This window comes from Salmo salar, chromosome 27, assembly GCF_965601325.2.
Source record: "Salmo salar chromosome 27, fSalSal1, whole genome shotgun sequence".
Taxonomy (NCBI): Eukaryota; Metazoa; Chordata; class Actinopteri; order Salmoniformes; family Salmonidae; genus Salmo; species Salmo salar.
The window spans coordinates 5,631,844-5,659,403 of record NC_138317.1 but is presented as its reverse complement, the minus strand read 5'-3'; the positions used below and the strand labels follow the sequence as shown (position 1 = coordinate 5,659,403).

Genomic DNA, 27,560 nt, shown 5'->3' with positions numbered 1-27,560 from the left:
ACATGATGGCTTGGAAATGAAAGGGGGCACCAGCTACAGTTGAAGTCGGAATATTACATACACCTTAGCCAAATACACTTAAACTCAGTTTTTCACAATTACTGACATTTAATCCTAGTAAAGACTCTGTCTTAGTCAGTTAGGATCACCACTTTATTTTAAGAATGTGAAATGTCCGAATAATAGTAGAGGGGTTTATTTCAACTCCTATTTCTTTCATCACGTTCCCAGTGGGTCAGAAGTTTACATACACTCAATTAGTATTTGGTAGCATTGCCTTTAAATTGTTTAACTTGGGTCAAACGTTTTGGGTAGCCTTCCACAAGATTTATACAATAAATTGAGTGAATTTTGGCCCATTCCTCCTGACAGAGCTGGTGTAACTGAGTCAGGTTTGTTCGCCTCCTTGCTCGCACACGCCTTTTCAGTTCTGCCCACAAATGTTCTATAGGATTGAGGTCAGGGCTTTGTGATGGCCACTCAAATACCTTGACTTTGTTGTCCTGAAGCCATTTTGCCACAACTTTGGAAGTACACTTGGGGTCATTGTCCATTTGGTTGACCAATTTGCGACCAAGCTTTAACTTCCTGACTGATGGCTTGAGATGTTGCTTCAATATATCCACGCAATTTTCCTCCCTCATGATATCTATTTTGTGAAGTGCACCAGTCCCTCCTGCAGCAAAGCACCCCCACAAAATGATGCTGCCACCCCAGTGCTTCACGGTTGGGATGGTGTTCTTCGGCTTGCAAGCCTCCCCCTTTTTCCTCCAATCTTAACGATGGTCATTATGACCAAACAGTTCTATTTTTGTTTAATCAGACTAGAGGACATTTCTCCAAAAAGTACGATCTTTGTCCCCATGTGCAGTTCCAAGCCGTAGTATGGCTTTTTTATGGCGGTTTTGGAGCGGTGGCTTCTTCCTTGCTGAGCGCCTTTCAGGTTGTCGCTGTAGGACTTGTTCTACTGTGGATATAGATGCTTGTGTACCTGTTTCCTCCAGCATCTTCACAGGATCCTTTGCTGTTGTTCTGGGATTGATTCGCACTTTTCGCACCAAAGTACGTTCCTTTCTAGGAGACAGAACTCGTCTCCTTCCTAAGTGGTATGATGGCTGCGTGGTCCCATGGTGTTTATACTTGCGTACAATTGTTTGTACAGATGAACGTGGTACCTTCAGGCCTTTGGAAATTGCTCCCAAGGATGAACCAGACTTGTGGAGGTCTACAATTTTTCTTCTGAGGTCTTGGCTGATTTCTTTTGATTTTCCCATGATGTCAAGCAAAGAGGCACTGAGTTTGAAGGTAGGCCTTGAAATACATCCACAGGTACACCTCCAATTGACTCAAATGATGTCAATTAGCCTATCAGAAGCTTCTAAATAATCTGGTCTGTAAACAATTGTTGGAAAAATTACTTGTGTCATGCACAAAGTAGATGTCCTAACCGACTTGCCAAAACTATAGTTTGTTGACAAGAAACTTGTGGAGTGGTTGAAAAACGAGTTTTAATGACTCCAACCTAAGTGTATGCAAACTTCTGACTTCAACTGTACAGCCTCCAGCCCAGGTAGGCCCCTCTAGAACATACAGTATGTACCAGCCGACCTGCTATGACATTCCTGCCGTGTGTTTGTTTTAGCGCACCAGCGTGTTAGTGCTATTGTTCCACATGCCTGGATGCCACACAGCAGTAGATTTTCACTGCTGCAGATACCAGTATGCAGAATAGTTTAAAAACCAGTGGTCTAACACATGCATGCACACACACACATTTAAACAGTGAATCACATGCTGTACACTTGGGTCGCTATCAGCTTGTGCCCCATCTGCAGACTGCAACTATATTTTCCTGATTTACAATTCAGATATTATGTTGTGTGTATAGGCTAGGTCTACATTGTGATATTTTTGTGCAGCCAAACTTAGCACCCACCTTTTTTTTACCCCCTTTTTCTCCCCAATTTCGTGGTATCCAATTGGTAGTAGTTACTGTCTTGTCTCATCGCTGCAACTCTCGTACGGACTCGGGAGAGGCGAAGGTCAAGAGCCATGCGTCCTCCGAAACACAACCCAACCAAGCCGCACTGCTTCTTGACACAACGCACATCCAACCCGGAAGCCAGCCGCACCAATGTGTTGGAGGAAACACCGTACACCTGGCGACCTGGTCAGCATGCACTGTGCCCAGCCTGCCACAGGAGTCGCTAGTGCGCGATGAGACAAGGATATCCCTGCCGGCCAAACCCTCCCTAACCCGGACGACGCTGGCCTAATTGTGCGCTGCTCCATGGGTCTCCCGGTCGCGGCCGGCTGCGACAGAGCCTGGGCTCGAACCCAGAATCTTTGGTGGCACAGCCGGGAGGCCTGCACCCACCTTTTTAATAGACTATTTGAGTAGAGCACATAGGAAGGGGATAAATGACAGGATACAGAGTTTGTATCAGACAGTAACCCAGAGAGACGGACATATCACACCACCATGGCAAATGTCTCAATGTGACGTCATCATCGTAGACAGATTAGAAACACATCCCTCAGGCCTCCCAAGTGGCGTAGTGGTTTAAGGCACTGCATTGCAGTGTTGCGGCATCACTATAGCCTGGGGTTTGATCCCCTTGTCATTACCGGGAGTTCCATTGGGCGGTGCTAAATTGGCCTAGCATCACCCAAGGAAGGGGAGGGTTTGGCGAGGTGGGCTTTACTTGGCTCATCGCGTTCTAGCGACTCCTTGTGGTGGGCTGGGCACCTGCAGGCTGACTGTTTCCTCTGACACATTGGTGCAGCCGGCTTCCTGGTTAAGCGAGCTGTTAAGAAGCGCGGCTTGGCGGGTCATGTTTTGTAGGAAGCATGACTCTACTTTTCCCGAGCATGTTGTAGTTGCAGCGATGAGACAAGGTTGTAATCACAAAAAAGGGGTAAAAAAATTAAACACATCCCTCTTAGCGCCCATGCAATCAATCAATAACCTCCAGTTGCATCCCAAATGGCACCATAATCTGTTTATTGTGCAATATTTTGACCAGGGGTTTGGTCAAAAGTAGTGTACTATGTAGTTAACAGACTGCCATTTGAGAGCTAGACCCAGTGAACCTCAGTCGTACTGTATCTCTAGTCACTGTGGAAACTCAGAGACCACTCAATAATCTCCAATCTACACTGGTTAATCACCCTGTAGAGGGCCCATATGGCTCTGTTCAAAAGTAGTGCACTATAGGGAATAGGGTGCCATTTGGGATGAAGCCTGTGTCAAGAAGAGTTCAGGTGGGAGAGGATTATTTTACTGCAGACTCAATATTCATCAGACATATCTAACAGTAGGGCATGGAGAGCCTCACAAATAATGCTTAGCAAAAAGTAACAAAGTAAATACACTATTTTGAACTTGTTATATTTATATTCATAAAGGCCAAGTCATTACTGGCAAAGCAGGATGGCATGACCAATTGGAGCTATGCTGACAAATCACTTGTGGTGCCTAATGTAACAAGCATGCAACAGGGAAAGACCCAGTAACACAAAGATTGGAACACGCGCACACACACATACACATCAAAATCACAGGAGGTTGGTAGCACCTTAACTGGGGAGGATGGGCTCGTGGTAATGGCTGGAGCGGAATGAGTGGAATGGTATCAAATACATCAAACACATGGCTTCCTCCACTGCTCAAAATATGCCTATGTATGAGAGAAGCCATTCTATGGCATATGACAGAACAGGCATACCTCATCACATTACACCCCATAAGCCACCATGTAATAAATCACCCTGTACATTCAGGTTCACATGTGAACAGCCAGACAAATGGGGCTTCTGATCTGACAGGACCATGTGAAATAGCAGAGTAGTGAGGAAGGCCCTGTATGTCCCGGGACTATCCTACCCCATCACCCTCTGACAGTGAGCCAAAACAAGCCCCCCACACCTAAATATGTAGACTAGGTGTGAACATACACTGTGTATAAAACATTGGGAACACCTGCTCTTTCCATGACATTAAAGCTATGATCATGTATTTGTAAGTCGCTCTGGATAAGAGCGTCCGCTAAATGACTTAAATGTAAATGTAAATGTATTGATGTCACCTGTTAAATCCACTTTAATCAGTGTAGATGAAGTGTAAAGAAGACTTTTTAAGGCTTGAGACACTATAAGCCCAGTGCAAGTCAGCGGTCTTTGGTGAACGGGGATGAAATCATCTTGGGTTGGGGGACGCCTTCCTCCTCTACCCTATCTCCTGAGGGTCCTCTCACTTCAGGCCTCGAGGGTGTCTGAGGCTCAACCTCAACAATTTCGACAGATTTTGGTAACAAAAGATGCTCTACAGAGATGATGGCCTTCACCCAAACCATCTAGGAGCCTGGACCCTCTCTTCATATTTCAAGGCCGCGTTAAGACATTGACTCAGAGACAGACCAAGCCCCACTCAGGTAATACCTCCCATGCTTTCTAAGCATTGTCGTCGTACTGTTGTCTATTCTGCCAGGGACGTTGTCAGTTGGAATATTGTACCCATTCGTTTGAACTCCACTCTTAGATCTGCTGTTGTTAGCTTATAGTACTATTTAAAAAATGTCTCTAAGGAAATCCATTTCCCTTGCCCAAAAATTTGAGCTATTTTAAGCCTTTGTCTGGGGAAAAATGAATCCATAACTGTTATAGGGGTCTGCTGTCCTCCCTCGGCTAACCTTTGTGCACTCGAGGAGTTAACTAGTTTGTTGTCTTTTACTAAATCATAAATTATTATGTTTGGGAAATGCAGGCTTCAGACAACGTAATTATCGAAACCTAACCCAGCTGGTGACTAAGCCTCAATGGCCCAACCCTTATTCTAATGAATACACCAGAGATATATGTTTCTACTGGTGCATTCGCCCAAGATATTAGTGACCATTGCCCAGTTATTTGTGTTAGAGATGTGAGAATACGAAAATCTAAGCCTCGTGTCATCACAAAGAGGAACTTTAAAACTTCAGTCAACAGGCTTTTTCTTTTTTTTTTTACATGATCTTTATTTTAGTGACCTTGATTGCATTTCAGCAATCCCTCAACCTGATTTAGTGTTCAGACTTTTTTTTTTTGATGTCTTCAATACTATTGTGGACAATCATGCTCCCTTCAAAAAACTAAGGGTTAAAGATAGATCGAATGCCTGGTACACTCCGGAATTATCAGAAGTCAATCATAAAATGCTTGGGTCAAGGCCAGGAACACAGGCCCAGACTGGCAAGCTTTTAAGTAACTGAGGAATCATTGTGTATGACAAATCTAAGGATAAATCCGATTATTATGAAACCCTTCTTTCAGATTGTAATGTAAATTCTGGAAAACTGTCAAATCCTTTGAAAGAACTTCTAAGCCTATTCAGAATGATACTGTGCTGGATGCTGATAGGGGAAACTTGCTGAATGATCAGAGAAATGATAGTCAAAACTTTTTTGGGGGGGGCTATTTACAGAAAAATAAATAATGGATGCTTTGCTAGCACTAGACAACAATAAATCCACAGAAGCCAACCAATTGCTTAAGCCCATCAATGTTGGCTCAATAACCCACTTAAAAAAAAGAATGTACTGTTATCAGGAAATATTCAAAAGTATGGAAATCAGCTCTTGTGCTACCACTCCATAAGGGCAGGGAAAGTAGTGATGTTAATAATTATCGCCCCATTTCAAGGCTTCCTTGTCTAGCTAAGATTCTTGAATCCTTGGTAAATGTACAACTTTGCTCTTTTTTATGTGAGAAATATATTTTTAATGTACACTAATCAGGGTTTAGGCATGGGCATGCACTATTACAGCAACCACTTTAGTTGTTAATGATCTTGTCAACCATTCAGCCTGCCCTGACCTCGAGCCTGCCTGCCTCCCCGTACCTTTCGGAACTCTGACCTGGTTAATGAACTTCTGCCTGTCCTCGACCTGCATATTGCCTGCCTCTTGAATTCGAATAAATGTGTGTCGTTATAGGTTTCAAGATTATCATTACATTACAACGGAACGATTTGATTAGTGTAATGTTAGCTAGCTAGCTACATAGTTGTCTTTGCATCAAGGATAAAGGTGTAGCTAAAGGTGTAGGTGTAGCTTTGAGAAACTAACTTTGAGAAACTAACAAGGTTAGCTAGCCAGCTGTATTCGTTCGTTCGCGCCGTTTTCCAAACGGCGTCAACACCACAACACCGCAGCTAGTTAGCCAACTTTACCAACTAGCAGTACTGTAGAAACAAAATACATTACAACAGAACGATTTGATTAGTGTAATGTTAGCTAGCTACATAGTTGTCTATGTATCAAAGATAAAACATTAAAGGTAAACGCAGCCACTGCCAGCTAGCCAACTCTACCAGCTAGCAGTACTGTATAATTTTTTGTCAATAAGATTTTTGCAACGTAAGCTTAACTTTGAACTTTCGAGTTGTGTAGTCCACTTGTGTAGCTAGCAGGACTGACTTTGTGTTAGCTAGCCAACGTTTAATTACTTCTGCGTTATGAAAGGAACTAGACACGAACACGAATGATCCATTGGTAGTTTGTTGTAACCAAGTATTGGTGCTAACCATGTGTTATTGGATGCTAGCATGCTAGTTAGCTACGGCGTCATAGGGCATGGTGCACTGGGTGGGTTTCACGGAAGAATACTGTACCAAGTTATCTAGCTGAATAAACTAAGTTTGAGCCTATTCCTGGAAACATTGAACCACTGTAGTTTACATCAATTATAATTATTAAAATGGAAGTTGGAAAAGTTATATTTGAGTGTTTCAGTGAATGGTTAGTGAGGGAGGCCCTGCTCTCTCGCTTCCCCAGTTGTTTAGTTAATTTTCATTCCAATCTCCTTTGCATTAGCGTAGCCTCTCCTGTAGCCTGTCTATCCCTGTTCTCTCCTCTCTGCACAGGCCACACAAACGCTTCATACCGCATGGCCGCTGCCACTAACCTGGTGGTCCCAGCGCGCACGACCCACGTGGAATTCCAGGTCTCCGGCAGCCTCTGGAACTGCCGGTCTGCGGCCAACAAGGCAGAGTTCATCTCAGCCTATGCTACCCTCCAGTCCCTCGACTTCTTGGCGCTGACGGAAACATGGATTACCACAGAAAACACTGCTACTCCTACTGCTCTCTCCTCGTCTGACCACGTGTTCTCGCATACCCCGAGAGCATCTGGTCAGTGGGGTGGTGGCACTGGAATCCTCATCTCTCCCAAGTGGACATTCTCTCTTTCTCCCCTGACCCATCTGTCTATCTCCTCCTTTGAATTCCATGCTGTCACAGTCACTAGCCCATTCAAGCTTAACATCCTTATCATTTATCGCCCTCTAGGTTCCCTTGGAGAGTTCATCAATGAGCTTGACGCCTTGATAAGTTCCTTTCCTGAGTATGGCTCACCCCTCACAATTCTGGGTGACTTTAACCTCCCTACGTCTACCTTTGACTCATTTCTCTCTGCCTCCTTCTTTTCACTCCTCTCCTCTTTTGACCTCACCCTCTCACCGTCCCCCCTACTCACAAGGCAGGCAATACGCTTGACCTCATCTTTACTAGATGCTGTTCTTCTACTAATCTCACTGCAACTCCCCTCCAAGTCTCCGACCACTACCTTGTATCCTTTTCCCTCTCGCTCTCCTCCAACACTACTCACTCTGCCCCTACTCAGATGGTATTGCGCCGTCGCAACCCTCGCTCTCTCTCTCCTGCTACTCTCTCCTCTTCCATCCTATCATCTCTTCCCTCTGCTCGATCCTTCTCCAACCAATCTCCTGATTCTGCCTCCTCAACCCTCCTCTCCTCCCTTTCTGCATCCTTTGACTTTCTATGTCCCCTATCCTCCCGGCCGGCTCGGTCGTCCTCTCCTGCTCCGTGGCTTGATGACTCATTGCGAGCTCAAAGAACAGGGCTCCGGGCAGCCGAGCGGACCTGGCATCTTTTCACTCCCTCCACTCCACATTTTCTTCCTCTGTTTCTGCTGCTAAAGCCACTTTCTACCACTCTAAATTCCAAGCATCTGCCTCTAACCGTAGGAAGCTCTTTGTCACCTTCTCCTCCCTCCTGAATCCTCCCCCCCCCCCTCCCTCTCTGCGGATGACTTTGTCAACCATTTTGAAAAGAAGGTTGACGACATCTGATCATCGTTTGTTAAGTCAAACGACACCGCTGGTCCTGCTCACATTGCCCTACCCTATGCTTTGACCTCTTTCTCCCCTCTCTCTCCAGATGAAATCTTGCGACTTGTGACGGCCGGCCGCCCAACAACCTGCCCGCTTGACGAAGTCCCCTCCTGTCTTCTCAAGACCATTTCCAGAGACCTTCTCCCTTACCTCACCTCGCTCATCAACTATTCCTTGACCGCTGGCTATGTCCCTTCCGTCTTCAAGAGAGCGAGAATTGCACCCCTTCTCAAAAAACCTACACTCGATCCCTCCGATGTCAACAACTACAGACCAGTATCCCTTCTTTTCTCTCCAAAACTCTTGAGCGTGCCGTCCTTGGCCAGCTCTCTTGCCATCTCTCTCAGAATGACCTTCTTGATCCAAATTAGTCAGGTTTCAAGACTGGTCATTCAACTGAGACTGCTCTTCTCTGTGTCACGGAGGCTCTCCGCACTGCTAAAGCTAACTCTCTCTCCTCTGCTCTCATCCTTCTAGACCTATCTGCTGCCTTTGATACTGTGAACCATCAGATCCTCCTCTCCACCCTCTCTGAGTTCGGCATCTCACTCTTGGATTGCGTCCTACCTGACAGGTCGCTCCTACCAGGTGGCGTGGCGAGAATCCGTCTCCGCACCACGTGCCCCCAGGGTACGTGCCCTCAGGGCTCAGTTCTAGGCCCTCTCCTATTCTCGCTATACACCAAGTCACTTGGCTCTGTCATATCCTCACATGGACTCTCCTATCATTGCTACGCAGACGACACACAATTAATCTTCTCCTTTCCCCCCTTCTGATAACCAGGTGGCGAATCGCATCTCTGCATGTCTGGCAGACATATCAGTGTGGATGACGGATCACCACCTCAAGCTGAACCTCGGCAAGACGGAGCTGCTCTTCCTCCCGGGGAAGGACTGCCCGTTCCATGATCTCGCCATCACGGTTGACAACTCCATTGTGTCCTCCTCCCAGAGTGCTAAGAGCCTTGGCATGACCCTGGACAACACCCTGTCATTCTCCGCTAACATCAAGGCGGTGACCCGATCCTGTAGATTCATGCTCTACAACATTCGCAGAGTACGACCCTGCCTCACACAGGAAGCGGCGCAGGTCCTAATCCAGGCACTTGTCATCTCCCGTCTGGATTACTGCAACTCGCTGTTGGCGGGGCTCCCTGCCTGTGCCATCAAACCCCTACAACTCATCCAGAACGCCGCAGCCCGTCTGGTGTTCAACCTTCCCAAGTTCTCTCACGTCACCCCGCTCCTCCACACACTCCACTGGTTTCCAGTTGAAGCTCGCATCTGCTACAAGACCATGGTGCTTGCCTACGGAGCTGTGAAGGGAACGGCACCGCCGTACCTTCAGGCTCTGATCAGTCCCTACACCCAAAGAAGGGCACTGCGTTCATCCACCTCTGGCCTGCTCGCCTCCCTACCTCTGTGGAAGCACAGTTCCCGCTCAGCCCAGTCAAAACTGTTCGCTGCTCTGGCACCCCAATGGTGGAACAAGCTCCCTCACGACGCCAGGACAGCGGAGTCAATCACCACCTTCCGGAGACACCTGAAACCCCACCTCTTTAACCTGTTGGGGATAGGGGGCAGTATTTACACGGCCGGATAAAAAAACGTACCGATTTAATCTGGTTACTACTCCTGCCCAGTAACTAGAATATGCATATAATTATTGGCTTTGGATAGAAAACACCCTAAAGTTTCTAAAACTGTTTGAATGGTGTCTGTGAGTATAACAGAACTCATATGGCCGGCAAAAACCTGAGACGATTCTGACCAGGAAGTGGCCTGTCTGACAAGTTGTTGTTCATCTTGGCTCTTTTTATTGAAGACTGAGGATCTTTGCTGTAACGTGACACTTCCTACGGCTCCCATAGGCTCTCAGAACCCGGGAAAAAGCTGAATGATATCGAGGCAGCCACAGGCTGAAACACATTATCGCGTTTGGATAGTGGCCGGTCAGAGTACTCAGACTCAGGCTCGTGCACGAGGGCACGAGATGTTTTTATTTTCTCTCTCTTTGTATGTATACACGCTTTCCCGGTCGGAATATTATCGCTTTTTTACGAGAAAAATTGCATAAAAATTGATTTTAAACAGCGGTTGACATGCTTCGAAGTACGGTAATGGAATATTTAGAATTTCTTTGTCACGAAATGTGCCGTGCTCGTCACCCTTATTTACCCTTTCGGATAGTGTCTTGAACGCACGAACAAAACGCCGCTATTTGGATATAACAATGGATTATTTGGGACCAAACCAACATTTGTTATTGAAGTCGAAGTCCTGGGCGTGCATTCTGACGAAGAACAGCAAAGGTAATACAATTTTTCTTATAGTAAATCTGACTTTGGTGAGTGCTAAACTTGCTGGGTGTCTAAATAGCTAGCCCTGTGATGCCGGGCTATCTACTGAGAATATTGCAAAATGTGCTTTCACCGAAAAGCTATTTTAAAATCGGACATAGCGAGTGCATAGAGGAGTTCTGTATCTATAATTCTTAAAATAATTGTTATGTTTTTTGTGAACGTTTATCGTGAGTAATTTAGTAAATTCACCGGCAGTGTTCGGTGGGAATGCTAGTCACATGCTAGTCACATGCTAATGTAAAAAGCTGTTTTTTTATATAAATATGAACTTGATTGAACAAAACATGCATGTATTGTATAACATAATGTCCTAGGGCTGTCATCTGATGAAGATCATCAAAGGTTAGTGCTGCATTTAGCTGTGGTTTGGGTTTATGTGACATTATATGCTAGCTTGAAAAATGGGTGTCTGATTATTTCTGGCTGGGTACTCTGCTGACATAATCTAATGTTTTGCTTTCGTTGTAAAGCCTTTTTGAAATCGGACAGTGTGGTTAGATTAACGAGAGTCTTGTCTTTAAAATGGTGTAAAATAGTCATGTTTGAAAAATTTAAGTTTTTGCATTTTTGAGGTATTTGAATATCGCGCCACGGGATTACACTGGCTGTTGAGTAGGTGGGACGCTATAGCCCATAGAGGTTAACTGACTTGCCTAATTAAATAAAATTATATATTTTTGGGGTCCAGAGGAAAGAATGCTTCCTACTGGCCAACCAGGAACCAACCAGGACCAACTCTGCTTAGCTTCAGAGGTAAGCCAGCGGTGGTACGCTGCTGGTGACTTTAACTGCAGGAAAGGGGTACAGATCCCCCATTAGATGCTGCCAAGGCAGCAGCTACTCTATCTGAGGTCCAAACAAGGTAATTACATCATACATTTATTTTATAAAACAGCAGTACAACACTACTCTAACACTACATATCTACAAAATGTATAATACAACAATGTGCGTAGAGTGCCTGTGTGTGTGTGTGTGTGTGTGTGTGTGTGTGTGTGTGTGTCAAAACTGTTCACTGCTCTGGCACCCCAATGGTGGAACAAGCTCCCTCACGATGCCAGGACAGCGGAGTCAATCACCACCTTCCGTAGACACCTGAAACCCCACCTCTTTAAGGAATACCTGGGATAGGATAAAGTAATCCTTCTAACCCCCCCCCCCCCCCCCCCCCCTCCAAAAACAAGAAGATCTAGATGTACTATTGTAAAGTGGTTGTTGCACTGGATATCATAAGGTGAATGCACCAATTTGTAAGTCGCTCTGGATAAGAGCGTCTGCTAAATGACGTAAATGTAAATGTGTGTGTGTGTGTGTGTGTGTGTGTGTGTGTGTGTGTGTGTGTGTCTTCACAGTGCATATTGTTCCATAAGGCGTACTTTGTTTTTCTTAAATCTGATTTTACTGCTTGCAAGTAGTACTGTGCGTTTTCCAGAGTCTCTGTTCTGGACTTCAGAACTGTGAAGAGACCCCTGGTGGCATGTTTTGTGGGGTATGCATGGGTGTATGAGCTGTGTGCTAGTCATTTGATCAGACAGCTCGGTGCTTTCAACATCTCACAAAGACGAATGATGCAGTCACTCTCCTCCCTGCAAAACAACAGTTTTCAGTCCAGATAGAGAAAGAATACAATTCTATTACTGAAAATGTCCCCTTCAAGCAATAGCTAATATCCACTAGGACTGCTTCCAAAGCCATAGCAATGTGGGAGGAGAGGACTACAAGAAAATAGCCTTTAAATGTCACATATCCTCACTTCTTTTCCAAACAATGATTCAACCAGTGAGGCCAGGCTAACTCAGTTGCCCCCAAACTAAAAAAGTTTGGTCGTCATTCATTGGTTTCAATCAACAGTTTTAGTGCCAAGTGGCCCGGATGTTGCTTTGGGGGCTTTTGCACCCCGCCTACATTTAGGGGAAACACTGATTTCAACAGCTAACTTGGTCTCAAATGGACAGGAAGGATTGTCACGCACAGTCAATTTTTGGTGAGCAATTGGAGACAAATGGGCAGCACATTGTCCACATGGATGCACTCTCATTAGATCACATTGAATGATTGCCGGTATACAGCAATTGCTCCCACTGTGGGGTCCATACAACCACCCATTAGAGGCCTGAAGCATTTCACCTAAAGACTCCCATAGGGTACAGTAAATACAGTACACACTGAGTAATATGAAACTTTCAGGCTGACCACAAGCAAGCTAATAAAGTATTATGGTATACTGTAGCTTGACAGACATGGACACCCAGCTGGGAATGAGACTGGAACTAGATAAATCAGGCCTACATTCATTTTCACTGGTAAATAGCTTCTAATAAACTGCTCTGATTGTTAGTCACAACCACACTCCAATAATATTTACACCATATCTCACAATGTGGCAGTGCCAACAGGATCTGAGAGTGCTCTCCTTTCCTATGACGAACAGGTGTGAGTGTATGCTATATTGTAGGTGTGCATGCTTGTATATGTGTGTGTGTTCACTGAATGAGACATACCATATCTGTCTATTGAACAGTACAGTGTATGCATTTCTTTTCATAGTTGAGTCTTTAAAGGATACTATTTTAGAGTGCAAGGTCATGTTGCATGAAACTGATCTTGGACAAGGACTGGAAATGAAGGAGAAGGACTGCTCTGCTTGCTGTCCTAGTCAGCTGTCCAAACACAGCACAGTGATTCACAACTAGAGGTAGACCGATTAATCGGAATGGCTGATTAATTAGGGCCGCTTTCAAGTTTTCATAATTTGCCGATATCTTTTTTTTTTTTACACCTTTATTTAACTAGGCAAGTCAGATTAAGAACACATTCTTATTTTCAATGACGGCCTAGGAACTGGGGTTACCTGCCTTGTACAGGGGGGATTCGGGATTCGTTTTTGCAACCTTCTGGTTACTAGTCCAACGCTCTAACCACCTGCCTTACATTGCACTCCACGAGGAGCCTGCGTGGCAGGCTGACTACCTGTTACGTGAGGGCAGCAAGAAGCCAAGGTAAGTTGCTAGCTAGCATTAAACTTTTCTTATAAAAAACGATCAATCTTAACATAATCACTAGTTAACTACACATGGTTGATGATATTACTAGTTTATCTAACGTGTCCTGTGTTGCATATAATCGATGCGGTGCCTGTTAATTTCTCATCGAATCACAGCCTACTTCGACAAACGGGTGATGATTTAACAAACGCATTTGCGAAAAAAGCACTGTCGTTGCACCAATGTACCTAACCATAAACATCAATGCCTTTCTTTAAAATCAATACACAAGTATATATTTTTAAACCTGCATATTTAGTTAATATTGCCTGCTAACATGAAATTGTGTCACTGCTCTTGCGTTCATTGCATGCAGAGTCAGGGTATATGCAACAGTTTAGGCCACCTGGCTCGTTGCGAACTAATTTGCCAGAATTTTACGTAATTATGACATACCATTGAAGGTCGTGCAATTGAACAGGAATATTTAGACTTAGGGATGCCACCCGTTAGATAAAATATGGACCGGTTCCGTATTTCACTGAAAGAAAAAAACTTTTTGTTTTCGAAATGATAGTTTCCGGATTCAACCATATTAACCTGTTTGGGCTAGGGGGCAGTATTGAGAATTTTGGAAAAAATATGTGCCCATTTTTAACTGCCTCCTACACCAACTCAGAAGCTAGAATATGCATATTATTGTTCAGGTTTGGATAGAAAACACCCTAAAGTTTTTAAAACTGTTTGAATGGTGTCTGTGAGTATAACAGAACTCCTATGGCAGGCAAAAACCTGACAAGGTTTCATGCAGGAAGTGGCCTGTCTGACAAGGAGTCGTGCATCTTGCATCTGTTTATTGAAGAGTAAGGATCTTAGCTGTAACGTGACAATTCCCAGGGCTCCAATAGGCTCTCAGAACCCGGGAAAAACCTGAACGATGACGAGGCAGCCTCTGGCTGAAACAGATTATCGCCTTATCCAAGTGGCCGATCAGAGGACCATTGAATGAGGCGCGTGCACGATTCGCCCCCGTGGAGAAATTTCATTCGGCTGTTTAGCTTATTGCAGATTCCCGGTCGGAATATTATCGCTTTTCTACGAGATAAATGGCATAAAAATTGGTTTTAAACAGCGGTTGACATGCTTCGAAGTACGGTAATGTAATATTTAGAAATTTTTTGTCACGCCATGCGCCATGCGCGTGACCGTTATTTACCATTCGTATAGTGTCTAGAACGCACGAACAAAACAGAGGATATTTGGATATAACGATGGACTATTTGGGACCAAACCTACATTTGTTATTGAAGTAGAAGTCCTGGGAGTGCATTCTGACGAAGAACAGGAAAGGTAAGAACATTTTTCTTATAGGAAATAGGATTTTGGTGAAGGCTAATCTTGCCGGGTGTCTAAATAGCTAGCCGTGATGGCTGGGCTATGTACTTAGAATATTGCAAAATGTGCTTCATCCGAAAAGCTATTTTAAAATCGGACATATCGAGTGCATAGAGGAGTAATGTATCTATAATTCTTAAAATAATTGTTATGCTTTTTGTGAACGTTTATCGTGAGTAATTTAGCAAACTGTTAGTAAATTCCCCGGAAGTTTGCGGGGGGTATGCTTTTTCTGAACGTCACATGCTAATGTAAAAAGCTGTTTTTTGATATAAATATGAACTTGATTGAACAGACATGCATGTATTGTATAACATAATGTCCTAGGTGTGTCATCTGATGAAGATCATCAAAGGTTAGTGCTGCATTTAGCTGTGGTTTGGGTTTTTGTGACATTATATGCTAGCTTGAAAAATGGGTGTCTGATTATTTCTGGCTGGGCACTCTCCTGACATAATCTAATGTTTTGCTTTCGTTGTAAAGCCTTTTTGAAATCGGACAGTGTGGTTAGATTAAGGAGAGTCTTGTCTTTAAATAGCTGTAAAATAGAAATGTGAGAGGTAATAGTATTTCAAACGATTCAAAAATCGCGCCACTGAATTCAGGTGGCTGTTACGTAGGTGGGACGAATTCGTCCCGCCTTGCCCATAGAGGTTAATGACCTAAGGCTTGTATTTCTGTGTTTTTATTATATTATAATAAAGTCTATGATTTACATTTACATTTAAGTCATTTAGCAGACGCTCTTATCCAGAGCGACTTACAAATTGGTGCATTCACCTTATGATATCCAGTGGAACAACCACTTTACAATAGTGCATCTAAATCTTTTAAGGGGGGGGGGGGGGGGTTAGAAGGATTACTTTATCCTATCCTAGGTATTCCTTAAAGAGGTGGGGTTTCAGGTGTCTCCGGAAGGTGGTGATTGACTCCGCTGTCCTGGCGTCGTGAGGGAGCTTGTTCCACCATTGGGGTGCCAGAGCTACGAACAGTTTTGACTGGGCTGAGCGGGAACTGTGCTTCCTCAGAGGTAGGGGGGCCAGCAGGCCAGAGGTGGATGAACGCAGTGCCCTTGTTTGGGTGTAGGGCCTGATCAGAGCCTGAAGGTATGGAGGTGCCGTTCCCTTCACAGCTCCGTAGGCAATCACCATGGTCTTGTAGCGGATGCGAGCTTCAACTGGAAGCCAGTGGAGAGAGCGGAGGAGCGGGGTGACGTGAGAGAACTTGGGAAGGTTGAACACCAGACGGGCTGCGGCGTTTTGGATGAGTTGTAGGGGTTTAATGGCACAGGCAGGGAGCCCAGCCAACAGCGAGTTGCAGTAATCCAGACGGGAGATGACAAGTGCCTGGATTAGGACCTGCGCCGCTTCCTGTGTGAGGCAGGGTCGTACTCTGCGGATGTTGTAGAGCATGAACCTACAGGATCGGGTCACCGCCTTGATGTTAGTGGAGAACGACAGGGTGTTGTCCAGGATCACGCCAAGGTTCTTAGCACTCTGGGAGGAGGACACAAGGGAGTTGTCAACCGTGATGGCGAGATCATGGAACGGGCAGTCCTTCCCTGGGAGGAAGAGCAGCTCCGTCTTGCCGAGGTTCAGCTTGAGGTGGTGATCCGTCATCCACACTGATATGTCTGACAGACATGCAGAGATGCGATTCGCCGCCTGGTTATCAGAAGGGGGAAAGGAGAAGATTAATTGTGTGTCGTCTGCATAGCAATGATAGGAGAGACCATGTGAGGATATGACAGAGCCAAGTGACTTGGTGTATAGCGAGAATAGGAGAGGGCCTAGAACAGAGCCCTGGGGGACACCAGTGGTGAGAGCGCATGGTGCGGAGACAGATTCTCGCCACGCCACCTGGTAGGAGCGACCTGTCAGGTAGGACGCAATCCAAGCGTGGGCCGCGCCGGAGATGCCCAACTCGGAGAGGGTGGAGATTTGATAGAGCAGTCTGACTGAGCGGTGGTAGGCACCAGCAGGCTCGTAAGCATTCATTCAAACAGCACTTTCATGCGTTTTGCCAGGAGCTCTTCGCAATGCATTGCGCTGTTTATGACTTTAAGCCTATCAACTCCCAAGATTAGGCTGGTGTAACCAATGTGAAATGGCTAGCTAGTTAGCGGGTGCGCGCTAATAGCGTTTCAAACGTCACTCGCTCTGAGACTTGGAGTAGTTGTTCCCCTTGCTCTACATGGGTAACGCTGCTTCGAGGGTGGCTGTTGTCGATGTGTTCCTGGTTCGAGCCCAGGTAGGAGCGAGGAGAGGGACGGAAGCTATACTGTTACACTGGCAATACTAAAGTGCCTATAAGAACATCCAATAGTCAAAGGTATATGAAATACAAATCGGATAGAGAGAAATAGTCCTATAATTCCTATAATAACTACAACCTAAAACTTCTTACCTGGGAATATTGAAGACTCATGTTAAAAGGAACCACCAGCTTTCATATGTTCCCATGTTCTGAGCAAGGCACTTAAACGTTAGCTTTCTTACATGGCACATATTGCACTTTTACTTTCTTCTCCAACACTTTGTTTTTGCATTATTTAAACCAAATTGAACATGTTTCATTATTTATTTGAGGCTAAATTGATTGTATGTATTATATTAAAATAAGTGTTCATTCAGTATTGTTGTAATTGTCATTATTATAAAAAAGGTATTTTTTTTAAATAACAATAAAAAAAAAAAAAATACAAAAAAAAAATTCTTAAAAAAAATTCATCGGTATCGGCTTTTTTCGGTCCCCCAATAATCGGCATTGGCGTTGAAAAATCATAATCGGTCGACCTCTATTCACAACCATACAAACCTATCGATCCCTTTAATATTACAAAATAATCCCTTTTGCTATTTACATGCACATAGCCTAATTCACAGTCCAAACTCAAACCAGAATGTCTAACAGCAGTGTTTTGCACCAGACTGTTTTGGGTATTCAAAAATCTAGGTGGGATTTTTAGAACTAAGCAAACGAAGATCTGTACAATCAGTGGGGGTGACAGGACATCCTTTGTCCTCTTCACCCTGGTCGTGGTTTATCTGGGGGCTAAAAAGACATGACTGAAACTGAGGCATGGTGGGAGATGAGATGAGCTCACTAACTTCCTGAGGGACGGAGTCCACCCGAGATGGCATGCAAGCCAGGGACTAAAGATGTTTGGGTCAGCATATGTTCGGGGTGCAGTAGTGAACTACTGGACTTACTTTAGGAGTTGATTAGCCTAATATTTGAACTGCAGGAATCATTTTGCTCTATAGTTACCTTGCCTTCCAGGTGATAGTTGTGAGTTATTTGAAATCAGGTTTGGGTGGCAAGAAAAAACTTAATTGTAGTTTAACAAGTTAACAAATTACAGTTTAGCAAGTCGGCCTGAACACCTGAGGGGCGGCGATGCATGTCTACTGTTAAAACAATACCAGCTTGCTGGAGATGCAGTACTGTAGTATTAGTCACATTGCAACAGGCTTGACAAGGGGATTGTTGTACTTAAGATTTACTGTTCTATAGATAAAGGTAAATACCAAGCCTGAAGACTGTACTGTTATTAAACATGAAATAAGACAAACTAACATTGAAGATACTGAAATCTACAAGTAAATAGCATGCCTAGACTACTGTTCTCATTGATCAATTGTTCTTAAATCATGTAATAAGACATAAATAACACGCCTACAGACTGTACTGATGTCGTTGAAAACCCGCAAATACAAAATTAGGGTGGCCATCAATACAGACCAGAGCGCCAACTAATCACATATCTAAACAAGTTTGTCTTAAGGTAAATATCACGCCTAGAGGCTCTACTGTTCTAATCGTTATTTTCTTAAACATGTAATCAGACATAAGCTAACATTGAAGAGACTTAAATCTTCCCAAATAAGATTTCATTCACATGGACCTCAGTTGACTAACAGGTCTGTGCCTTTCAACCTAGAATAATTGAGACTGACTGACTGCTCTCACAAGATATATTGGTTAGGAGTATTTAAAGCAAAGCAGCGTGTTCAACACTAATTAAACAGTACAGCAGTTATTATTATGACAGAGGGAGAGTAGTAAACTACCGCTTCATCGGTCCAATTGGCAACATTACCTCATGTGCCAGATCACTGTAAATGGAAGAGAGTTAGACTATAATGACTGGACAAGACTGACATACAAAAACATGAGTCCCCCCAATATACAAAACTGTGCATACCGCTGAATGACAATGATGCCTTGAAGGGAGATACTGTATGGCAGGGTTTCCAAAGCTCGAACATAGCAGCCCCCCCCGGAGCATGTTTTGGTTTGCCCTAGCGCTACACAGCTGACTCAAACAATCAGCTCATCTTCAAGCTTTAATTATTTGAGTCAGCTATGTAGTGCTAGGGCAAAAAACTAAATGTGCATCCCTGGGAAGCCCCAGGACCCCAGGAGCTTGGAAAACCCTGCTGTATGGTAAGTGCCTCAAAAACAATACCAGTATCAGAGCACCAAGGAGAATAGTCGATATCATGGCGAAAGACTTGGTCCAATTGCTTCTAATCCTACATCGTCTCTCTCCACCAATGACCAACAAGATCCAGAGGAACAGGAAGTCTGATCCTGGCAGACTGATCAATCCCACTGAGGCATGAAACAACACACTTGTGTCATAGGCGGGGGGGAGAGCTGATCCAAAATCAGTCTTGCTTATTAGGTCTACCAGTGAGGATTTCCTACACTGGGCAAAATGTTAGAGCTGTTGATAAGATATTGATGATAATCCGTCATCTTTTTTCATGTCATTTCATTAAGATATAAGGGGGATCATAGCTCTATTCAATACAGTTCCCGAGTTGATTTAAAAAAAAATCAATCCTTTATCATGGTTTGTGTCTTGACGGACTTGATGCTGCCACCACCATGCTTCACCGTAGGGATGGTGTCAGGTTACCTCCAGATGTGACGCTAGGTATTCAGGTTCAATCTTGATTTCATCAGACCAGAGAATCTTGTTTCTCATGGTCTGAGAGTCTTGGGCTGTCATGTGCCTTTTACTGAGGAGTGGCTTCCATCTGGCCACTCCACCATAAAGGCCTGATTGATGGAGTGCTGCAAAGATGGTTGTCTTCTGGAAGGTTCTCCCATCTCCACAGAGGAACTCTAGAGCTCTGTCAGAGTGACCATCGGGTTCTTGGTCACCTCCCTGGCCAAGGCCCTTCTCCCCCGATTGCTCAGTTGGCTGGGCGGCCAGCTCTAGGAAGAATCTTGGTGGTTCCAAACTGCTTCCATTTAAGAATGATGGAGGCCACTGTGTTCTTACGAACCTTCAACACTGCAAAATGTTTTGGTACCCTTCCCCAGATCTGTGCCTCAACACAATCTTGTCTTGGAGCTCTACAGACAATTCCTTCGACCTCATGGCTTGGTTTTTGCTCTGACTTGCACTGTCAACTGTGGGACCTTATATAGACGGATGTGTGCCTTTCCAAATCATGTCCAATCAATTGAAATTACCACAGGTAGATGGAATGGAAACAGGATGCACCGGAGCTCAATTTCGACTCTCATAGCAAAGGTTCAGAATCCTGATTTAAATAAGGTATCTGTTTTTTATTTTGAATACATTTGCAAAAATGTCTAAACCTGTTTTCGCTTTGTCTTTATGGTGTATTGTGTGTAGATTGCTGAGATGTATATACTGGAGAGCCTTGCGGTTGTGGGCAGTGCAGTTGCCCTACCAGGCTGTGATACAGCCCGACAGGACGCTCTCAATTGTGCATCTGTAAAAGTTTGTGGGTTTTAGGTGACAAGCCAAATTTCTTCAGCCTCCTGAGGTTGAAGAGGGGCTTTTGCGCCGTCTTCACCACACTGTCTGTGTGGGTGGACCATTTCAGTTTGTCCGTGATATGAACGCAGAGGAACTTAAAATATTCCACCTTTACTGCTGTCCTGTCGATGTGGATAGGGGGGTGCTCCCTCTGCTGTCCACGATCATGTCCTTTGTTTTGTTGACGTTGAGTGAGAGGTTGTTTTCCTAACACCACACTTCAAGTGCCCTCACCTCCTACCTGTAGGTTGTCTCGTCGCTGTTGGTAATCAAGCCTAAGGGCCTCCTGAGTGGCGCAGTGGTCTAAGGCACTGCATCGCAGTGCTAGCTGTGCCACTAGAGATTCTGGGTTCGAGTCCAGGCTCTGGCCACGACCGGGAGACCCATGGGGCGGCGCACAATTGGCCCAGCGTCGTCCGGGTTAGCGGAGGGTTGGCCGGCAGGGATGTCCTTGTCCCATCGCGCACTAGCGACTCCTGTGGTGGGCTGGGTGCAGTGCACGCTGACACGGTCGCCAGGTGCACGGTGTTTCCTCCGACACATTGGTGCGACTGGCTTCCGGGTTAAGTGGGCATTGTGTCAAGAAGCAGTGCAGCTTTGGTTGGTTGGATTGTGTTTCGGAGGATGCACAGCTCTCGAACCTTCTCTCTCCCGCATCCGTACGGGAGTTGCAGTAACTACCAATAACTACCAAGTAACTACCAATTGGATACCACGAAATTGGGGAGAAAAAGGCGTAAAATATATAGATATTTTTTAAAGTCATCAAGCCCACTACTGTTGTGTCATCTGCAAACCTGATGAGGTGTGCATGGCCACGCAGTCATGGGTGAACAGGGAGTACAAGAGGGGGCTGAGCACGCATCCTTGTGGGGCCCCAGTGTTGAGGATCAGCAAAGTGGAGATGTTGTTTCCTACCTTCACCACCTGGGGGCGGCCCATCAGGAGGTCCAGGACCCAGTTGCACAGGGCGGGGTTGAGACCCAGGGCCTCAAGCTTAATGATGAGCTTGGAGGGTACTATGGTGTTGAATGATAAGCTGTAGACAATGAACAGCATTCTTACATAGGTATTCCTTGGGCAGTGTGCAGTGTGATGGCGATTGCATCATCTGTGGACCTATTGGGGCAGTAAGAAAATTGAAGTGCATCTAGGGTGACAGGTAAGGTGGAGGTGCTATGATCCTAGACTGTCAAAGCACTTCATGATGAAAGAAGTGAGTGCTATGGTGCGATAGTCATTTAGTTCAGTTACCTTTGCCTTCTTGGTTACAGGAACAATGGTGGCCATCTTGAAGCATGTGGGGACAGCAGACTGGGATAGGGAGAGATTGAATATGTCCGTAAACACACTAGCCAGCTGGTCTGCGCATGCTCTGAGGACACGGCTAGGGATGCCGTCTGGGCCAGCAGCCTTGCGAGGGTTAACACGTTTAAATGTCTTACTCATGTCGGTCACAGAGAAGGAGAGCCCACAGTCTTTGGTAGCGGGCCGCGTCGGTGGCAATGTATTCTCCTCAAAACGGAAGCCAATGACCTTGAGCCTTCTTGGATGGGCACTTCTAATGTAACTATGGCAGCACCCAAGGGGCTTGAATTTTTGCGCTCTCCCCGTATATTTGCAGTGATGTAGTATCCCATGAGTGACCGAACACTGAACCAATCAAGGTGCAACTAGAGAACATTACCAACCCCTACGCTACGTATTTTCCGCTGGCTGCCCCACCATTACAGAAAGCACTGAGCTAGACCCCACCTGCCCTGAATGACTGGTCGCCACTGTCTCTTATAATTATCTGTGATTTTATTTTAGATTTTTTTTTTCTCACTTTTGTTTGTTTCCTGCCACTTAAATTGAAGAGTGTTGCGGTAAAACCACGTGCGGTTATTATGAGGACAACAACATCTAATGTTGGCTTCAACTTGGCTTTCCATACAAATCCTTCCATTAAGAAAGGAACCTGGTTTTTGGTCGCTTTCTCATTATAAAAACAACGATGGTGAGATTCTAATGGTGAGATTAATGCTACCGCTGTTTATGGATTTCCTATGTGTGCCTGTGTTAGCCACAGACTACAGAAAAATCACCATGAATCCAATCTATTTCGTCAGGCAATGTCCACATATATTCTAGAATGTAATAATAATTTTAATCTCAATGCATGTGCAAGGCCTAAAAAAATGAATTATTCTTAAAGAGGTAATGGCCTACTTTTTGACATTTTGCATGCTTTTTGGGAGATGTGGGGGGGACTCTATATGTACAATTATATTAATTATACCATTGTATAACATTGAAATCCCTTGACTTTGAATTGCCAATGTCTGTATGAACCCTCTTTAAAGGATGTATAGTCCTAGGCCTATGTTGTTGTATAGGTGGAGTTATTGGCAAATTTGCATATATTCACTTTTATTCCTCTAACTACACATGTGGAACTGCATGAAAATCCTTTTTATTTTAACTTCAAACCATTTTGAAATGTGTATCCCAATGTCACACACTGGCCCCACACATTGGCTCTTGTATACACTTTGTACACACTTTTGTATACACACAGCCTTTGTATACGCTTTTAAAAGGTCTATAAAGGCATAGCTCAGCACTCCTAATAAAGCAGATAGTGTGTGTCCCAAATGGCACCATATTCGCCAAAAGTGAATTCATCTACTTCCTCAAAAGTAGTGCACTATAAAGGGAATAGGGTGACATACGGGACGTATCCATACTCTCATTTCATATACAGTACATTTTGGTAACTATGCCTCCTGAGATAGAGAGAAACCCAGCCAAGGCATTGTACAACTCTTTCTGGTGGACTGAACTTCTCTTTCTCTGTGATAACAAATTGGGCCTGTATTTTTAGAAATCACTTTCTTCCCCAACATTGGGATGAAGCAGGGGAGGATATAAATAATACACAGCAGCCAACACTGCAGGAGGGATGGGATCCATGTAGGTTTTACTTTAACTTGTTTCTAAGTTACGGAGATGCAAATGTAAACAACATTGCCAAAGGTATGAAAAAAGTTATGTTGAAAGGTAGGCTATGTAATTGATGGTATACTGAGAGATTTTATCACCATGAAAGCACTGGATGAGTAACAACATATTCTCTTACTGACTTACTGAAAACACGTCACTGAAATGTATTATTGAAATACACATGCTTAGAATAGTAACTGTGGGAACTTTGCAGTGACACATATGATTTATTATAATGCAATCTGGAATACATCACAGTCAGACATGGAGCAAACAATGTGGATTTAAGTCTTTCCCAGGTGATTGATGCATTGGACAGCCGAGTTGGGGTCAACTCCATTTAAATTGTCTCAGTCTCCAGTATCTATGCTGCAATAGTCTATGTGCAGGGGAGATAGGGTCAGTCTGTTATATCTGGTGTAATTCTCATGTCTTATCTGGTGTCCTGTGAATTAAAAAATGCTCCCTTTAATTCTCTCGCTCTCTCTCTCTCCCCCCCCTTCTCTCCCTCTCCTCCCGGAGGACCTGAGACCATGCCTCAGGACTACTTGGCCTGATGACTCCTGGCTGTCCCCAGTCCACCTGGTCGTGCTGCTGCTCCAGTTTCAACTGTTCTGCCTGTGGCTAGGGAACCCTGACCTATTCACCGGACGTGCTACCTTGTCACGGACCTGCTGTTTTCGTCTCTTTCTCTCTCTTTCTCTCTCTCTCCCGCACCTGCTGTCTCGACCTCTGAATGCTCGACTATAAAAAGCCAACTGACATTTACTCGAGGTACTGACCTGTTGACCCTGCAGGTCATCTATGAACGTTTGAACATCTTGAAGAACAATCTGGCCTTAAATGGCCATGTACTCTTAGAATCTCCACCCGGCACAGCCAGAAGAGGACTGGCCACCCCTCAGAGCCTGGTTCCTCTTTAGGTTTCTTCCTAGGTTCTGGCCTTTCTAGGGAGTTTTTCCTTGCCACCATGCTTCTACATTTGCATTGTTTGCTGTTCGGGGTTTTAGGCAGAGTTTCTGTATAGCACATTGTGACATCTGCTAATGTAAAAAGGGCTTAATAAATACATTTGATTGATTGAATTCCAGTCAATTCAGAAAGTAAACCAAATTCCAATTCCAAATTTTCCTCATTGAAAAGCATTGAAGAGAATTGGAGTTTCAGTGTTGTAAGAATATTTTGAAGATAAATACATAATGCAGACGACGAGAGGTCAATAGATTACTAATGATCAATGGAAATAGTGTTTTTCCTGTAATAGGGGATTAATGTTAATGGGTCAGAGACATGGGAGGAATTTCAGTCTGGGACTCATAGCTACAAGGCAAGTTCTCATTGGTCCAAATTGTTTATACATTGAATCTGAAATAGGGTACTTGTTATTTGGCCATTGGCCCAGTTTTATTGCAAGGAATTCTAATTGGTCAACCACAGGTTAGGGCTGGGTTATAAAACTACATCCTGTCCCTTTGTTCTGGGGAGAGAATCACGGGAGAGAATCACAGAAGGGAATCACCAGAGAGAATCATGGGAGAGAATCACTGAGGACAGGGGAGCATGAACATCTACCTCCCCGTATGATTTGATCTCTTTGAATAAACCTATTTTCCTCCCCCTGATTTGCTTTGGGATCTGTATTATTGAAGAAAACTCAACAACTGCTAACAGTGTACTTCCTGAATTGACAGGATTTTTTTATGGAATTGACCCCAACCCTGGTGGAAAGTTCGGCAGGTCCGAGAAGGAAGAAACATCAATCCCTCGTACTCATGTTACCATTCACCGGACACAAAGGATCAAATCAAATTGTATCGGTCGGGTACACATATTTTGAAGATGCTATTGTGAGTGTAGCGAAATGTTTATGTTCCTAGCACCAACAGTGCACTAATACCTAACAATACACGTTAAATTCAAAAGAAAGGAATTAAGAAATATAGACATATTACAATGAGCAAGGTCAGAGTCCGGAATATAAATATATATGGGGGGATGTTTTTCAGCAGCAGGGACTGGGAGACTAGTCAGGATTGAGGGAAAGATTAACAGAGCAAAGTACAACGAGATCCTTGATGAAAACCTGCTCCAGAGCGCTCAGGACCTCAGACTGGGGTGATGGTTCATCTTCCAACAGGACAACGACCGTAAGCACACAGCAAAGACAACACAGGAGTGACTTCGGGACAAGTCTCTGCATGTCCTTGAGTGGCCCAGCCAGAGCCCGGACTTGAACCCAATCGAACATCTCTGGAGACCTGAAAATAGCTGTGCAGCGACACTCCCCATCCAACCTGACATAGCCTGAGAGGATAAGCTTTGACTAGAATAAGGTGCATATACATATGAAGTGGGGAAAACAGTATGTAAACATTATTAAAGTGACCAGTGTTCAATCATATATGGCAGTAGTCTCTGAGGTGGAAGGGTTGAGTACGGGGTGGTAGCCGGCTAGTAACAGTGTCTAAAGTTCAGGGCCGGGATACTGGGCAGAGGCCGGCTAATGGTGACTATTTAACTGTCTGATGGCCTGGATGTAGAAGCAGTTTTTCAGTCTCTCCGTCCCTTTGATGCACCTGTACTGTCACTGCCTTCTAGATGGTAGCGGGGTGAACAGGCCATGGCTCGGGTAGTTGAAGGCCTACTGTACAGGGCATTGTATAGCCTACCTTCTGATACATTGTGATCAATGATGTTACAAGAGTATAAATAACAAAATACTTGCAATGGCTGAATCTTAATGTACCACTATTGACATTGACGGCACACTTGTGGTAGAACAGCTTACCACTATTCTGATGAGGAACAATACAGTAGGTGCAGCTTCCCATTGCACTGCGAGCAGCCCTGAAATAGACCACATCTGTGCCAATCAATATGGAACCACTTAACGCCAGTCAGCTACCCGAGTTGCCCACACACACACACACACACGCGCGCGCGCGCGCGCGCACACACATGCACACACGCCCCCTCCCAACCAACCCTGTACCTCACATACCCTAACATACAGAAGTGATTACAATTCACGTCATTAGCGCTGTACCAGCCACTCAGGGATATTAGAGGGGGTCTTTACCTTTATATTTCTCCCTGACGTTCTCATACGCCTGTACATAGTTCTGCTCCTCTGCATGGGCTGGCCGGCTGGCTGGATCATACATGGACATGGCCCTGGCTGCCACTGTAGTAGGGTCAGGTCACCCTCTCTCGTTCCTCTGATCGTTCTTTTTTTCCCCCCACTGTCTGCTGTCCAGTAACTTTTTAAAAGTACAGTGGTATCTGCTGGTCCCCCTTTCCTTCTCTCACGCGCACTCTCTCAGTGGGGCGGCATGTAGCCTAGTGGTTAAGAGTGTTGGCCCAGTAATCAAAAGGGCGCTGGTTCGAATCCCTGAGATGACTAGGCTGTGCTCTTGAACAAGGCGCTAAAACCTAATTGCTATGGATAAGAGTGTCTGCTAAATGACTAAAATGTAAATGTAGGCTATTCCCTTTAAAGCAGTGGATTTGATTCCAGACCACTAGCACCACCACTCCCCTCCTCTCTCTGCTTGAGAAATACCAACACACACAACAGGCCCTCCTCTTAAAGGCACAGAGGCAGACACTGAGATCTCCCACACAATCAGAGTCGGTCAAACCCCCCACCCCTCCCATACAGACACTCACACAGCTACCTCAACGAGAAACAAGTGACTAAGCTACATGGGGCTACACAAGTTCCTCTAACAGAGGGGAAACAGAGAGCACACAAGGGGTATCAGATGCATCACAACTTCCCATCCACACATAGCTTTAACACCCAGCACTCTACACCACACCTTCCCAGAACTGGATGACGACAGATTACATATAAAGACTG

At 44.7% G+C, this 27,560-nt stretch overlaps 1 protein-coding gene across 3 annotated transcripts in view; it reads right to left on the bottom strand.

Annotated features, from left to right (window-relative positions):
• pleca (plectin a) overlaps positions 1-27,255 on the bottom strand; it is a 183,447-nt gene extending 156,192 nt beyond the window's left edge. For all 3 annotated transcript variants that reach the window (XM_014177017.3, XM_014177018.3, XM_045709748.2), the window contains exon 1: positions 26,778-27,255. In XM_014177017.3, coding sequence (XP_014032492.1) covers positions 26,778-26,868 — 91 coding nt within the window. In that variant the 5' untranslated portion in view covers positions 26,869-27,255. The remainder of the gene's footprint in view (positions 1-26,777) is intronic.
• Between the last annotated feature and the right edge of the window lie 305 nt (positions 27,256-27,560).